Source organism: Anolis sagrei, chromosome 2 (genome assembly GCF_037176765.1).
Source record: "Anolis sagrei isolate rAnoSag1 chromosome 2, rAnoSag1.mat, whole genome shotgun sequence".
NCBI classification, from domain to species: Eukaryota; Metazoa; Chordata; class Lepidosauria; order Squamata; family Dactyloidae; genus Anolis; species Anolis sagrei.
Genome location: NC_090022.1, coordinates 130,955,733 through 130,973,536, shown reverse-complemented (window position 1 = coordinate 130,973,536; position 17,804 = coordinate 130,955,733). Strand labels below are relative to the sequence as shown.

Genomic DNA, 17,804 nt, shown 5'->3' with positions numbered 1-17,804 from the left:
GAGAGAGAGAGAGAGAGAAAGCCCTGGACATTCCACAGATATTTAAACCCCACTTGCCTAGTTTCCAACAGGCCTCAAAACCTCTGAGGACGCCTGCAATAGATGTGGGTGAAATGTCAGGAGAGGATGCTTCTGGAATATGGCCATACAGCCCAGAAAACTCACAGCAACCCAGTGATTCCAGACTTCAACAACACAGAATATGGGTACATCAGCAGGCATTCAGGACAGGGGGTGGGGGGTCTAGGTTAATGCTATCTTCTTGCTTCTCATTGAGAACTGCAGACTTGAGCAGTTTGTGGTTGAATTCCAACAATTTCCACAATGGAAAGAGATTGTCTTTACACTGAAAATCTCTAGGACTCAGCCACCATTCAAACATGATTTTAATTAATTCATGGAACTGAAATGCTTCCAGGAAAAAAATCCTGAAAAAATGCTCATAACATTCAAAAGAAAGAATAAGATTACATATCTAACTTCTTTCCCAGATGACTGACAAACACTAGGCTGCATTTCAATTGTATGCCATTATCTCCTTAAGATGCCATTTCAGATTCAGGTGAAAACTGTGCAAGTCTTTATATTGGAAAGGGCAAATGCAAGCCAGCCATTGATCTCACAGAATTTTTAAAGCAGTTAGCCTTTGGAAAGACCCATGCCCTTGGAAGTTTTCTGCCTGATTCAATGCTTTTGTGACTTACACAGTGCTCAGTCCCAAGTGGCTAGAAGGAGAGGTCAATTTACCTATGGGTGGAGAAGATTCAGATAGATACCTGCAAGCAGAGGAGGGCGCCCAGGATGGAGTATAGAAAGGGATGTGTGCCCAGAAGGAGAGGATGATATGACAGTTTCTGGGGCGAAAGCCACAGCAAGAAAAGGGAAGGTCAGCTAGCAGGAAGCTGCTGCCAAAGAGAGGAGATGAGGGTAGAAGTGTAGAAACATAAAGAGCAGCCTCAAATTCACCCCACTGACTAATGCCGCAAAGCTAGAAGGCAGCCACATGGAACTGGCTCTCTAGTACCACCCAGTTACCAGGATTCTTATCGTCATGTTTGTATCCTACCTTGCAATGACTCAGTTCATGAACACAAGTTCTACAGGTTTTCTGGTTCAACCCTGGACTGTCTGACAATGTGTAAGTACAAGGAGGAAAAGAGCTTTCTGAAATCCATCCCTGAACAATGATATCTTTATTCTAAGGAATTGATTTATTTATTGTTTTGTTATTTTTTATTACTCCTGATTAGTCCCAGGACTACAGTGCTCAGGGAGGTGAGTTGCTTATATACACGCAAGTGAATGACATTAGGGGCAGGCTGTTACACATATTTTTTGAAAGGCCAGCTACATACATTGTGGCAGATCCCAAATTTCACACAGCAAATAGTTCCCATGTCTGAACCGGATGATCCTGATTCAGAACTCCACCTAACTATTCATATATTTTGCTAAAACAAATTTCAGCTGTTTATATCTATCACTCTCACCCATCTATTTTGTAACACCACAACATAGTTTCACAGGGCTGAGTCCTTAACTGGGAGGAACTTATTAATGACCAGATCTAATTTGGGAAAAAGGAAGGCACAGAGCCCAACCTTTATTTCTACCTGTGTCATGATTCCACAGGAGGAGTTTAAGAAGGCTTATGCTGCTTAGGAGAATGCCGGGATCTGTGTACTGGAACTTGAACCAACTAGTACAGATGCTGCAAGATTGTTCAGAGCATTCAAACTGACTTGGCTGTTATCTCACAGGCACATTTGTCATTGCCTCTGTTTTGGTTATAGCTTCTGCACTACTTGACTGCGGTATATACTATAATGGTATTCTATAGATTCCATATCTTTAATGGTACTACTGTATGTTGTTCAGAAAATCCAATATATAAGTATATTGTAGTTGAATGCTCCTTAGTTTTTGCAACATGCCTAAGATGCTTCTCATTTATTGCTGCCTTTAGTTTTTGCCATGGACCATAATGAAGGCTAAGTGAAGGAAGATAGATGCTTTTGAACTGTGTTGCCAGAGGAAAATTATGAGAGTGCCTTGGACCACAAGAAGATCCAACCAGTCCATATTCCAGGAAATAAAGCCCGGCTGCTCACTGGAGGGAAGGATATTAGAGGCAAAAATGAAGTACTTTGGCCACATCATGAGGAGACAGGAAAGCTTGGAGAAGATAATGATGCTGGGGAAAATGGAAGGAAAAAGAAAGAGGGGCCAACCAAGGGCAAGATGGATGGATGGTACCCTTGAAGTGACTGGGTTGACTTTGAAGGAACTGGGGGTGGTGACGGCTGGCAGGAAGCTCTGGCATGGGCTGGTCCATGAGGTCGCGAACAGCCAGAAGTGACTGAACGAATAAACAATAACAACCAAAGCATATACACTACAGTATGACAAAAATGTCTACTATTACTATGTTAAGGGCTAGTGTCACAATCCCTTATTTTTGTCATACAGGTGGTACTTCTAAAAGGTGTCCCATTCATAAAACGAGCTTTATAAGTTTAGTTGTTTTTACATTTTCCCTCTTTAGAAGCAGTCATACAGTCATTCAAAAGATACAAAGTACAGAAACTGGCCATCAGGAAACTATGGAAAGAAATCTCACAGTTCCACAGCCCTTCGGTTTTACTTAAGTGATAGAAAACAGATACAATTCCCTCCAGAGAACATATCTATTGATAGCTTGTGCATTTGTCAGAGGTCTGTCTTGCTTTCTTGTGCAAACATAACCAACAGTTACACTGAATAAAATTCCATTAGCACGGAAATGATTAAAAACAAATTCACACACAGGAACACATCTTGACGCAACACATGCGATAGCAGCAATGCCTCTGCATCCCAAGTATCCTCGGTCAATAATTATATTTGCACAGTGCTTCTTACAATGCAAACAGATTCAGCCGGAGGCATGAGGGGTGATCACAAAGCATGACATATACAAGGTGGCATAAATGGAGCCTCTAGGGCCAAGGCTCTCCCCTGTCAACCTGCATATCTTCCTCTAGATGTCAGAACTTGACAGCCACCCACCATTCTAGTTTGGCTTCATTTGGACAGGAATCACTTCTCTCCCCTCTGGACTCTGAGATAATAAGACAATCAGCTGTTCTGCTCAGGATGACATTTATTGCATCTGATGTACAGCAAGCCATGATGATGAATTCTGCTATGCTTATCCAATGCAAATAAAGATTAAGGGTGAAGATGGGGTTTTCTTCCAATCTCTTCAGAGCAGTTCACCACTCTTTGGCATAAAAATGTCTCCCTTTAAAACCAAACTGAATTGACATTTTTTCATAACTCTCCAGATTTCATGAGTATGGGATGTTGCTGATTCAATGCTTTAAATACAAGCTTGTTATGAGGAACAGTGTTTGTTTTCCTGTTCAAATGCTATATATATATATATATATATATATATATATATATATCCCAAGCACCCTTTTAAATAGTGGTGCCTAGGCTGGTGAATTTACATCTCTCCTTACCATGTATTTCTGATGTGCTGTCTGATGCAAATTCTCAGAAAGAAATGATAAGACTTCTATCAACACTGCAATGAGAGCCACTAGGATGAGTCACAATAAAGAAGTGGGATTACGTTGGCAGTAGGTGCCAAGCTTTCTCCATCCCCGCCTGCAATTATTCCACATGTGTAGGCAAGCAATTGTAGTTGCAGCCGTATTGGGGGAAGGAGCTGACAAGCTCCTTGCACTATCTCATTAAATGTAATCGTTTTGAGAGTGAGCTCTGGTAATCATAGTTCCCTAGAATCAAAGCCTTTTTAAACAGGCTGGCTTAGAAAGAGCTACTGTTTGAAAGGAGGGGCCTGACACTGATTTGATACAAACCAGTAGTGAAGAGAATGTAGATCTCCCAATTTTGCTGGACTATAGCTCCCATTGTCCTACATCTTTACAGCTAGCCTGGCTAGGGCTGATGGGAGCTGCCACCCAATAATATCTAGAGGGCGACACATAGCATGGCTGATATAATCAAGGACAGATTCAGAGAACTGGTGGAAACCAATGTGGTGGGAACTGCTAGAGTATCAGAAATAGGTAGAATTCAGTAGCAAAAAGAAGTGAGCACAATATGGGGGAAAGGAGTCTAGCAAAGTAGGAGTCAACATTATGATTATTAAGTATAAGTGAAATTTAATGTGTTCTTCAATCTCATGTTTATGTGTTTTGAAATGTGCTTCAAATTGTTTTATGTTTTAGTCCTCTATTTTATATTCTATGTAGCATCCTACCTTGGAGATGTGAGAGTACGAAAAAAATGCATTTTTGTCTCTGTTGTTGTCCCTTTTCCATAGTAAAGGTAAAGGTTTTCCCCTGACATTGTCCAGTCATGTCCAACTCTAGGGGTTGGTGCTCATCTCCATTTCTAAGCCGAAAAGCCGCCGTTGTCTGTAGACACCTCTAAGGTCATGTGGCCGGCATGACTACATGGAGTGCTGTTACCTTCCTGCTGGAATGGTACCAATTGATCTACTCACATTTGCATGTTTTAGAACTGCTAGGTTGGCAGAAGCTGGGGCTAACAGCGGGAGCTCACGCCGCTCCCTAGATTCGAAGCTGAGACTTTTCGGTCAACAAGTTCAGCAGCTCACTGCTTTGACCCATTGTGCCACTGGGAGCTCCCTTTTCCATATGTAGAATATATACATCATTATAAGGAAAATGAAGGAAAACGTTCCATCATAGAATGATCTTCCCTTCTACAAGAGTAAATCTTTGGTTTGAGGGGAGGTATGGTATTATGGTGAAGGCAAGGCCATATTATCTGAAAAACATAAATGATTTGCACAAAAGAATAATTATAGCAACTAAAGGAGTCTACCTGATATCATGTTACAGAACTGATTCACTGTTATTAATACCTCTATGAGAAAATAATTGAGATGTAGCTGAAGAGAAATTGACTTGCAAGTAAGTGTTACAGTAGAGACCTTTTGTTAGATCCAGTGGCTTCAGTGCAGAATACTGCCACAACGATTGAAAAATCCCAGCACTGACCACTGAAATGAAGTTGCCCCTCCTCGACCAGTTGAGAAGGTACTGGTGTTGTGCATATTTGTTCACCGGAAGAAGAAAAACCCAATGAAAAGCAGCACAAAAAAGGGACAGTGTTACAGGAAAACAAGTTTACTGCCAATCTGACAAGCCTAGTAGAGAGAGAACTTTCCATCTGGGAAGCTGCACATTCTGTTCCTATTTCCTGACGAAGTTAGGATCACCCTTATGGCTTGCATTACATGCATTCAGTAAGCTTCCTGGCTGAAGCTGCTCTCTCTACAGCTTATGGTGGTTCCTGCCTAGACATGGAACAAAAGTACTGGAGTCCTACTCATGATCATGTCATCTTAGAAACATTTGCTTCTTTAAACTCAAGTTTGAAATATTCTCTATTTCTAATCCTTTCAGAAATGTCAATCTCTGTTCACATAAATTACCTATGGCACACTCATAAAGAAAATTATAGTGTTTTTAGAATGTCAAGCACAGCTTTTGTTTTGTTTTTTCACTTGCCTATTGTTATTTGTTTCTTTAAGCAATGGTTCCTGTTCATGAATCTTTACACGCCCATAAAGTTTTGTTCTATCTTTAGAACACGTCAGCATTATTCACAAAGCATCAATAGATTTCAAAACGCATGCTCTATTTTTAACTCCTTTTAATTCTTTGACAAACTTATGAACTAAATATGTGACCCTCATTCAGAAAAAAAAAACCCTGGAAGAATACCATCACACTTTGATCAGACTTGGAACCACACAGTACAAATGACTAATGAAAATTGGTAGCGACCCCATTTTTTTCCATCTCAGTTGTTTTTACAATGAGATGAAAACTGTTTTCAAGTCGTCATTAACCTGCAGAGACAGTACACCACTGAGTAGAACAACAGGGCACCACACTCCTTAACTATGCCATATGCCCACTCTGAGAATACTTTTTTGTGAATAACAGAGAATTACACACTAGCAAGAGCCACTGTACTTGCTTGGCTGAAAGCCACACTGACACTCGTTGTGCCTTCTGTGCACCAGGCAACTCCTTGGAGCCTAAAGAACGGAGAGCAGTGTGAAGTCCTTAGGCAACCAAGTGCCAAGAGATTACAGCGCTTCCTGTAATCACTTGTTGGCATGGGCCAAACAGTCTCAATCAACACAGAGATATTGAAGAAATACTAAAGCCAGAATTTGCACTGATGAGATGTGATTAATTTCTTTGCAAAGCAACAGAATGGCAGCAACATGACAAACAGAGACAAAACACTGTACAAAATATCACAAGGCAGAATAAAGTCAGTTACAACATTTCTGTCCGTAGTTTTAATATCAGAAGGGAAAATACCACGTTGTCATGGAATCAAGGTCTCATCCCCCTTCTCAGAAGAAATCTGAAAAATGAATGGTCTTTGCATGATTTTGTCATAGCCTTATAGATGGTTACTCTTGGACCTAAATGTGATTTGTTCTATTCCATTAGTCTCCCTGTATTCTTTCCAAAGAATACTGAAGTCCAGATTTTTAAAAAGCAGATTTATTGCATTTAGAAATTACTGGCATATAATATCCAATGTAACACAGGCCTACGGTTTTGTCTGATACTCCTAAACAATATGTAATAAAACCAGAAAAGTGTGCATTTCATAACTATTATTTACCATAGATAGAATTATGAAATTGAAGAGGACTAACATCTAAATACATGTTTAGTTTCATCATGTTTGTAATTAATTTAGGTCTTTTTATTAAAATCTGTTCTCATATTTAGAAAGCATAAATGGCAGCAGAATGAAGTCAAAAGAATTTGCCCTTACTGTATCAAAAATTGAGTATTTTAGTGTCTTCCACTGTTTTTAGCATATTTTGAAATATCCACTGCCATTTTGAAATATGAACAAGTTCACAGGTTCACCATGACAGTAGGCTTTCAGCAAGATTTATTTTATTTATTTACCATACTTGTACTCCACCCTTCTCACCCTGAAGGGGACTCAGAGCAGCTTTACAAAAGGCAACAATTTGATGCCACACATATACATATCAATAAAATAAACAAATACATTAAAATCCAAACAGTTAAAAATATCAGCATTAAAACCTTAATTACAATCATGCAATCCAGATCATAATCCAGGGCCATTCCATTTGCCATTTTATTATTTTGTAATCACTTATTAAACTTATTAATATGCTAAACCTCTGAAGCTTGTAGTACTGTGAACAGAAGTTCATAGCCATTACATTTTAAAATATAAATGCGATGGATTCAGAGAAATGTCAGGCAGAAGAAATAGCATGATGAGAGGATGCTGCAACTTTTAGTACAATAGTTCCCAAACTGTGGTTTTCCAAGAGTTCCCAAACTTTTGTTCCCCAAATGTTTGGACAACTCACAGAAGCCCCAGTCACTTTGTCCAAAGGGCAGGAATTTTGGGAGTTGAAGTCCAAAACACCCGGAGAACCAAAATTTGGGAACCACAGCTCCAGCACAAACCCCATTATTTCCTTAAGCTCTTGGCTTCAATCTAGAAGCACCTACTCCTACAATGAAAAACCAGTGCCTGACCAGTGGAATCCTGACACTTCTCTGTATTTCCCATTCTTCCCTTTGAAGTAGTGTTGTAGTCAGTTTCCTAACTCTAAACCAAAAACTCTTTAAACAAACTTCAGAAGGAGACAAACAATTCTTAGAAATCTACATCTGCCAAGTCAAACAATGGCAACCCCTGCCAACACAGCAAGGACAAGCAAGCTCACAGTAGTCATGTTCCTGTGCTCCCAGAGAAACCTTATCATTGGTTGCAGAATGTCATTAGCACAGTTTTCAATAGATAGTGTTAACAGCAGTAAGTATCAGACAAAAGCAGTGGCCTTTGGGGGTCCAGGGTGTTTTATTTTTGGAAGACCAGTGAATTCAGTTTACATATTCAATCACCGTCCTTCCTGTTTGTTCAGCCAAAGCAGTCATATAATCTTCAGTCACCCAGCTTGCCCCAGCAAACTTATCGGGTGATCATTCAACAAGAGACCATTTATTCATGCTACAGTGAAGTCTACCAACATGTGGTTTCCAACACAATTCAAATATTTTATTTTTGCTGCATTTGGGGCTAAACGTGTTAAAGTAAGCGGCATCATTGTTCTAATTAAATGTGTGTTTCCATGAGACCAAAACGCAGAACACAGAAGCAATTCCTTAAAATTAGTCTGGTGTATGTTTAGAATGCAATCATCCAGGACTCATGTGTCACTGTGAACTATCAGATCCCCATCTGACAGCAGAAGCTGAGCAAGATCAACTCTAGATGAGAAAATATCAATGAATACTGGCTGCTCCAGAGGAAGAAACTGACAAAACTACCTCTTGAGTATTCCTTGCCCAAGAAAACTCTATGAAATTCATGAACCCATCATATATCAACAGGCAATTTGGAAGCACAGACACAGGGAAAGCAGTTTGGAAGCACAGAAGTAAACAAAGGCATGTTACTGGGAGAAAATATAAAATGTAATTTCCACATGGCAATAATATGTATTTTGGGTTCAGAACCTTAAGAAGGTTCCATATGGCATAATACTGCCTCTGGAGAGGCTGTTTTATCTGTAAACAGTTGGCCACACAAGACTACCAAAGAATCAAAGGCTACATGTGTCTTATGTACTCATGCACCCAGAGCCTTAACAGCACAGTGGAACAGCTACTTTCTTGCTGGGAGGTCTCTAGGTTAGATCTTGCTGCAACCACAATCTCAAAAGTCCTTCTTTGACTAGTATTTCCCATGCTCAACCTTTATCCACTGGCATCTGCAGCTAATAATAATCTTTCTGCCACAGCAAGAATTCAAAGAAGTAGGATAAACACCTCAGGTAGCTGAAATGCACTTTCAAAATGCTTACTACTAACAACATGGGATTATACGTAGCATCCACTGATATTCTTTTGAAAAACTGTTTGAAAATTAAGGCAGCCAAATGAAAAACCTTTGTATAGAACCCAAGCAATATATAGCACATCAAGGTCAATTATATAAATGTGCCATAAGACTTGAGGTGTTAATGAAAGTAGGGCAATTCTATCTATGGCAATCAGCTAGAAAGTCCATTGGGATGCAACTTCATTGCTCAAACAGTATCTAAGGTATGTATCAACACAGCCTCAATGCTACTCCTTACTGGCACAAGTGTAACTTGAGTTTAACACACTTCCTTCCATTTACTATTATGTGCCATCTGGTCAATTAGAGTTGATATTCCTTCACCATAGTTTTGCCTCACTGCCAACAACTTTCTGGGACAGGCAGAACTTTTCAGTTATCTTTACTACATACTGAACAAATCTAACAAAAAAGCAATTCACTTTCTATAATTTTATTCAAAATAAAATGCAAAAAACAGTGAATGTCAATAACTGATCCGTTTATCATTAACTGGTATATGAATTATACCCGTTAACATCGGTACTACCTTAATTGGCTCTGGCTTTTAATTACAGCAAAGGCTGTAACCAGTACTTATGATAACGGAAGAGCTTTTGAGGACTATCACAAGTGTTTTCAAATAATTTTCCACCTATAATTAAAGAAGGGGATCTTAGCTTTTCAACTCTAAGTGATATTTCAGTGTGCCAACCTAGTATTACATAGATTTGATTCAGGAGCAAACACATGTCTGTACTTCGCAAGGGAGCCAGAAACACTCCTCTCTGCCTTCCTTGCCAAACATATTGTCTTAGCATAAGAGAGCAGTGCTATATAACTGTGCTGCTGCTTCAGGCTCTTAAGCAAATTCTGGGTGCACACACAGCCAGGGGATCCAGGATGGTACATGTATTGATAGTCTTCTTTCACCACTAGATACAGGAGCCCCCGGTGGCGCAGTGGGTTAAACCCCTGTGCCGGCAGGACTGAAGACTGACAGGTCGCAGGTTCGAATCCGGGGAGAGGTGGATGAGCTCTGTCTATCAGCTCCACCACCTCATGCGGGGACATGAGAGAAGCCTCCCACAAGAATGATGAAAACATCAATTCATCCAGGCGTCCCCTGGGCAACGTCCTTGCAGATGGCCAATTCTCTTACACCAGAAGTGACTTGCAGTTTCTCAAGTTGCTCCTGACACAACAAAAAAACCCCCACTAGATACAGAAGGAGATCATTTACACCCTGAGCCCCCCACCATCCTCTAATATGCACTCTGGAGGGTGGAAAACTCTTCCAAAGCAAGGATTCAAGTGATACAAGTAGGCCAGGTAGAGGTGGGAGAGATGAGGAGAATACTGGGCCCTTCCACACAGCTATATAACTCAGAATATCAAGACAGAAAATCCTACAATATCTGCTTTGAACTGAGTTATCTTGAGTCCACACTGCCATATATTCCAGTTCAATGCAAACAATGTGGGATTCTATTCAGCTGTGTGGAAGGGGTCACTGTTGCACTCAGGGGTGGGAAGGAAAATTGTACCACCTGGGTTGCCAGAAAGGCTAAATCCATCAACAGTAATAGATTCTGGTCAGAGCCATCTCTAGCTGCACTCGGCAACAGAAACACCTATGCGTACTGTGTGTCACAAGGCTTATCAACAGTGTGTGAAGAAACAATGTGTTATGAGTCATCCCTCACTCTGGATCCTGACAGCTACTACATCAAAGCTCATAAGACCATACCACTATAAGCTTACTGCAGGGTAGGTAAAAGTGCAGTGCCTCCTAACTTTATTGGACTCCACCTCCCAGCAACTCTAGTCAAAATAGCCATGGGTAAGGAAAGCTGGATCTTGCAACCCAACATCATCTGGATGGCCTCATGGTGTCTAGGCAGGGCCCATATGCACAAATAAGAAAAGATCAACTGAAAAATCAGAAATCAACTGAAAAACCTAAGCATAAAAATAACCCTCTGGTACATCTTTTAAGGAGGGGGGGGGGGAATACATGTACACTCATCCTTCCACAGTTAACAGTTTTGATTTTTTTGTGGATATGATTATTCATGAAATGTTTTCTCTAGGAATCTTTTGGTCCTCCAATGCAGTTCTGTGGTCCAGTGAAAGTTGACCATAAAGTCACACTATAAAACCTAGACATTCCTACAGAGGTGTTCTCTCAGGTTAGATCTCTACCCTTGTAAAGCAAAGGCCAAGAGTATGTTTAAAGACACAAGAACTGGCTCACATTGGCCACTCGAATTGTAAGCAGTACATTTTGTAAGACACTGGTATGGCTCAATTTTAGTCTGAAAGCATTAGATTCTGAATGAAATGATAGCTTCAGCATCACCAAGCACTTTCAGGGCATAGCAACAATCATCTTGGCAAATATGAAAACTATTTTTGCTCAGTACTTAAGATAGGAACATTACTGGTTCCTTCAGGTGTGATACATTGCTACAAGATCTACATTAAGAGGCTCCTGCCCCTCACATGGATAGCACCATCTGTGCATATAACTATCATTTCTGCAGCTGACATATGTGCCGGTGAAGGAATAGTACAGACCTAGTTGTGTCTCACATTGAGCTCTGAGGAGGAAATCAAGCACATAGAATGTTTTTGTACCTCTATGTGCTTAATTTCTTCCTCAGAGCTCAATGTGAGACACAAGTAGGTCTCTACTACTTTTCAAAAACCACCACCTTGAGAGGGAAACCAATTTGGAGCAGCTGTCCAAGAGTGACACATTAACTATTGTGCCCCAAAGAAACACATGTGAATGGCATGACACCCAATAGATCAGTGGTTCTCAACCTGTTAGTCCCCAGGTGTTTTGGCCTACAACTCCCAGAAAGCCCAGCCAGTTTACCATCTCTTAGGATTTCTGGGAGTTGAAGGCCAAAACATCTGGGGACCCACAGGTTGAGAACCACAGGTTTGAGTTGTAGATATTTATGCCACCAAAAAGTGTAACATTTCTCCTTTCTGCATCATACCCTAGGGCAGTGGTTCTCAACCTTTTTAATGTTGCATCCCCTTAATACAGTTCCTCATGTTGTGGTGACCCCCAACCATGAAATTATTTCTGTTGCTACTTCATAACTGTCATTTTGCTACTGTTATGATTCGTAATGTAAATATCTGATATGCAGGATGTATTTTCATTCACTAGACCAAATTTGGCACAAATACCCAATACGCCCACATTTGAATACTGGTGGGGTTGGGGGGGGGGGGACTGATTTTGTCATTTGGGAGTTGTAGTTGCTAGAATTTGTAGTTCATCTACAATCAAAGAGAATTCTGAACTCCAAACTTGGTACACAGAACTCCCATGACCAACAGAAAATAGTGAAAGGGTTTGAGTTTTTGAGTTGTAGACCTTGAGGTTTTGAGTTGTAGATCACCTACATTCAGACAGCAATGTGGGCCCAACCAATGATAGATATAGACCAAACTTGGCAGGAATACTCAATATGCCCAAATGTCAACACTAGCAGAGTTTGGGAAAAATAAGACATTTGGGAGTTGTAGTTGCTGGGATTTATAGTTCACCTACAATCAAAGAACATTCTGAATTCCACTGACGATAGAATTGGGCCAGACTTCCCACACAGAACCTCCATGACAAACAGAAAATACTGTGTTTTCTGATGGTCTTTGGTGATCCCTCTGACACCCCCCTTGTGACCCACCCAGGTTGAGAAACCCTGCTCTAGGGAAAGGTTTCAAGTTAAGTGCCATTTCCCCATTATCCATTATCCCCATCATCTCTTCTTTCTACCAGTGACACGAAATGGACTTGAATGTAACACATGACTCAAGAGACCCAAATCTCAAGGCAAAAACAAAAGTGGAGACATTACAAAGAGCAAGAACAGTGTTCGCTTATGCATTAGCTGCCTCGCCTTTAACACACACCAGCAATCTGATCATTCAAGTAACCCATTAGAACATGAAGATCTGAAGCAATTGAAGCTACTCAACAGAAACCTCCATTAGGGATGTCATAACCAGCTGTTAGACTGTTCCAAGCTCCACATTTCAGAAGAACGCAGAAGATAAGGAGTCCACCGGATTTTGATGCTTCTGCCTGACTCTGAAGTGAAGATCATGGGCGATTATAATGCTTAAACCCTTCAGGATGAGGGCAGAATCAAAGACCACACCTGTGGAGGGCAACCTGCTCTCTTCTCCCAGCATCTACAGCAGGTATGGGCAAACTTGGGCCCTCCAGGTGTTTGGACTTCAACTCCCACCATTCCTAACAGCCTCAGGCCCCTTCCATTTTCCCTGCAGCCGCTTAAGTGGCTGCAGGGGAAAAGGAAAGGGCCTGAGGCTGTTAGGAATGGTGGGAGTTGAAGTCCAAACACCTGGAGGGCCCAAGTTTGCCCATTCCTGACCTAGAGTATTTCTATTATTCCTTATAGTACATCACAGTGCCATACAGATGGCTTTTCCTATCAATATTATGAAAATAGTCTGGTCCAGGTGACCATTTTTTCACTCTTAGGAGGAAAAAGTTCACCCCTGTTTTTTAAAAAGCCCCAATGCTCCCCCACAGGAGTCACCTGTCAGCTGTGCTCTTACATAAGGCATCTCCTTCCACCCGTTTCAGAACAAAAACCAATTTGTTTCCCTCATTTCCAAACCGAATAAAGAGGAACAAAAAGCAAACAAGAAGGAAGAGGTTGAGAGGAGAACTTGATCAAGGCAAAGATTGCTATATAGAAAGCCTGGCAAAGGGCAGCTCATGCTTCAGCGGGATCTAACCCGTCGTGGCCAAAAAAGGGAAAAGGGGAGCACGAAAAATGCAGTTCTTGGCTTCCTTGGCTTGACACAAATTGGGCACTAAAAGCCAGCTGGCTTGGAGAGAGAGAGAGAGAGAGAGAGAGAGAGAGAGAGAGAGAGGAGGGAGAGAAGTCTGACTGCCTTCTAAGCAGCAAGGAAAGGGAGGGCTAGCTTGCCTTGTCTATGGTGCCTCCGTCTACACGGGGACCTTATCACATTAGAGGATGAATCCACTTTAAATCCGGTTTCTGCCTCCTGTAGAATTCTGTGGTTTGTAGTATAGGAAGGAGCCTTTAACAGCCTCACTAAGCTACAAACCCCAGAATTCTGCAGGAGGCAGAAACCGGATTTAAAGTGGATTCATTCTCTCGTGTGATGAGGTCCACGGTGGAGAGGTAATGCAGTTTGGCAACACTTGGGCTTCCATGGTTCCATGCTGTGGAATCATGGGACTTGTCGTTTTACAAGGTCTTTAGCCATCCCTACCAAAGACTACCATCCTGTAGCTCCCTGGGTTTCATACTACGAAGCCTTGTGGCCTCAAGCTGCATTCATTCTACAGTGATTTTTTTTCCGTGTTAGGAGCGACTTGAGAAACTGCAAATCGTTTCTGGTGTGAGAGAATTGGTCGTCTGCAAAGATGCTGCCCGGGGGACGCCCGGATGTTTGTTTTACCCTCCTTGTGGGAGTCTTCTCTCATGTCCCCGCATAGGGAGCTGGAGCTGACAGAGGGAGCTCAACCCACTCTTCCTTGATTCGAACTTCCGACCTGTCGGCACAAGAGATGTAGCTCCATAGGGGGAGAGGGCTTTAGGTTTTGCACGAAACCTTCACAGCGCTTCGGGTGAGTGGATTGAGGGGTGAATGAAGGAATGCCCCCCTTCCCTGCCCATCTCCGCAGTTAGAAAGCAACCCGTGCTCCCTGCGGGGTTCACTCTGCGGTGGAGACATCCGGAGCTGTCGCCTTCGGCTCCCGAGGAAGGCAGGCGCCTCGAAAGCAGCCAGCAGCCCGAAAGAACAGGAGCCCCTCGCCCCATCCAGGGCTCCAAGGCAAAAGAAACCCGGCGAGGCGGAGGCGGAGGAACGAGAAAGCCTCCGGGTCTGGCAACAGGTGCCCGCCGTAGAGGCAAGTTGGCAGGAAAAGGCCAGCTATTCCTCTGGGAGGGAAGGAAAGAAAGGGCGCCAAAGAGAAGCAATGCCAAGAGGCAGAAGGGAGAGAGGGGCAGAAAGAGAAGAAGGGAGAGGAAAGCGGAGGAAGAGAGAATAACAGAAGAGGGAGAAGGAGAGAATGAGGAAAGAAGGAGAAGAAAGGGAGAAAGAGGAGAAGGGAGAGAAGGAGAAAAGGGGGAGAAGGAAGAGAGAATGATAGAAGAGGGGGAAGAAGGAAAGGGAAGGAAGAAGAGGAGAAGGAGAAAGAGAAGAAGGAGGGAGAAAATAGAAGAGGGAGGAGGAGGAGAAGGAAAGGGAACGAGGAAGAGAAGGAGGAGGAGAAGAGGAGAAAGAGAAGGGGGAAATAAAGAAGAGCGAAAAGGAGAGAAGGCGAAGAAGGGGAGGAAGAGAAGGGGAGGAAGAGTAGAAGGCGAAATACTAGAAGGAGAAGGCGAGAAGGGGGCGAAGAAAGGCACCCCCTCCACTCCCCCCCCCCCCAGCCCCTTGTTCCCGGACCCCTCGCACCTTGTAGACATTTTCCGTGATGCGGTGCACCTCCTCCGAGCGCGACATGGCGAGGCCGGCCCCTCCGGGGAGCACCATCGGCGGCCGGGCAGAAAGAGAGAAAGAGGGGAAGAGAACGCGCGAGCGAATCCACGCGGGAAGCTTCCGCGGAGCCGGTGGCAAGCAGGGCGGAGAGGCCGGGCGCGGGGCTTTTATACGGCCTCTGGGAGGCCGGCCCCCTCCTTCCTTCCCTCCCTCCCTCCCTCCTTCCTTCCTTCCCTGCCTGCCTCCTTGCCTCCGCCTCCGCCGCCCGCCCCCGGCTCCGGCTCCGCCTGCTGCTCCTCGGTCCTTCCCCGGCGAAGACCGAGAGAGAGGGAGGGAGGGAGGGAGGCGGGGAAAGGCGAGGGGAGGGGGCCACGCCTCCCCCAGGCACAGTCAGAGGCGCCACGCAGGGAAAGGGGAGGCAGCACGCCCGCCCGCCCGCCGCGCTGCCCACGCCGCCCCCGGGGGTGAGGAGGCGCCGCCGCCGTGCCCTCCCGCGCAGACCCAGGCTTTGAGCCACCCGGGAAGGGGCCGCCCCCGCCCTCCGTCACTCCCCACCGACTTCCAGGTGCTCGCCGAGGAAGCGGGGAGGCACCCCAGGAGCCAGAGCGGGCCCCCGAGTACACAGAGGGAGCCGGTATCCGTTGGGCTGTGCTCAATCCGCGGGTGCTCAAGTCCCCTGAAACGCGAGGGCAGAACTCAGCGGCGTCTCTTACCTCAAATGGCAACGTCTAGGGTTGCTTTCAGAAAGGTAGCTTTGAGACCCGAAGAAACAGTAAGCAGAACGAACACGAATCAAGGAAGATGAAAGGCACCGCAGACTAATTCAACCTGAGAAGTCAGCCATAGCGGAGCACCTGATGAACCAACCTGGACACAGCAGATTATTGGAGAACACAGAAATGCTGGACCACTCCCACAACCACCATGTCAGGCTACATAGAGAAGCCATTGAAACCCACAAGCATGTGGACAATTTCAACAGAAAGGAGGAAAGCACGAAAATGAGCAGAATCTGGCTACCAGTATTTTTAAAAAACCTCTAAAATCATAAAGACAGGGGAGCTCCAGAGGAGAAACAATCAGGGACAGACAGTGTTCGTTCTGCTTCCTGTTTCTTCTCAACAAAGGATGCCCCCAGGTAGTAAGAAGCCAGACCTTGAAAACTTCTAGGTCGTCAAATAGTAATCAAGTTGGCCAATTGAACCATTCAAACCTCCCTCTAACAGACCAGAGTTCTTTCTCCCATCCTGGACTTTCCACTGATATATAAACCGAACTTTCCAAGTTCCAACAGACCTCACAACCTCTGAGGATACCTGCCATAAGTGCAAGCAAAACATCAGGAGAGAATGTTTCTGGAACATGGCCAGCCCAAAAAACCTACAACAACCCAGAAGTAGTCATTCTGTTGGCCTTTGGATTTTATGAATGGTCCCATTGGAAAATGCATAAAGATGTGGATAAACTACAACTGTCATTGCCCCCAAACCCCACCAGTATTTAAAGTTGTTTTGGGGGGGGGGAGGTCTGTGTGCCAAGTTTGGTCCAGATCCATCACAGGTGGGGGTTCTGAATGTGTGTGTGTGTGTGTATGGGGGGGGGGGGGGGCTGCAGCTCCCATCATGCTGGGCCGATCATCCCCAAACCCCTCCAGAATTGGTCTGTGTACCAAGCTTGGGCCAATCACTGTGCTCTCAGAAAAGTGTCTTGGAAATCTCACATAGACATTCATACATATCCACAAACATATATACATACATATTTTCAGTTTCATTATATACTAGCTTAGGTACCCAGCAATGCCTGGTTTATGTACTTGGTAATTTGTAACACAATTTATTTGAAAAAGTCAATTTTTTTTTATTTTATGAATGGTCCCATGAAGAAAATGCATAATGACATGGGTGGACTTCAAGTCACATCATACCAGATTCCACCAGTACTTAAAAGCTAGTCATGTTGGGGATGTATGTCAAGTTTGCTCCAGATCCATTGTTGTTTGGGTTCACAGGGTTCTCGGAATGTGGATGAACTAGAACTCCCTGAAAATCAAAGTCAGCCCCCCCCCCCCCCAAAAAAAAATCCTCAGGTATTTTCTGTTGGTTATGGGATTCTGCCAAACCTGGTCCTGATCCGTCATCAGTGGGGGTCACAATGGTCTCTGGAAGTGGGAGGCAATAGGAAATCGGCCACAAACATACTTGCCCACAAACATATATATATTCACTCTTATTAGATAGATAGATAGATAGATAGATGATTGATGATCTCTTGGATAGACAAGTGGACAAACGTCACAATTCAGACAAAAGCAATGATCCTCTGCCATCAACTTTGCTGGACTGGCCACA

At 43.6% G+C, this 17,804-nt stretch overlaps 1 protein-coding gene across 10 annotated transcripts in view; it reads right to left on the bottom strand.

Annotated features, from left to right (window-relative positions):
* Positions 1 to 15,649, bottom strand: part of BAIAP2 (BAR/IMD domain containing adaptor protein 2) — a 137,689-nt gene extending 122,040 nt beyond the window's left edge. For 5 of the 10 annotated variants that reach the window (XM_060764291.2, XM_060764289.2, XM_060764292.2 and 2 more), the window contains exon 1: positions 15,430 to 15,648. In XM_060764291.2, the coding sequence (XP_060620274.1) occupies positions 15,430 to 15,507 (78 nt within the window). In that variant the 5' untranslated portion in view covers positions 15,508 to 15,648. Of the gene's footprint in view, positions 1 to 15,429 lie in introns of all 10 variants that reach the window. The other 5 variants (XM_060764297.2, XM_060764296.2, XM_060764298.2 and 2 more) reach the window with 4 other exon arrangements.
* Between the last annotated feature and the right edge of the window lie 2,155 nt (positions 15,650 to 17,804).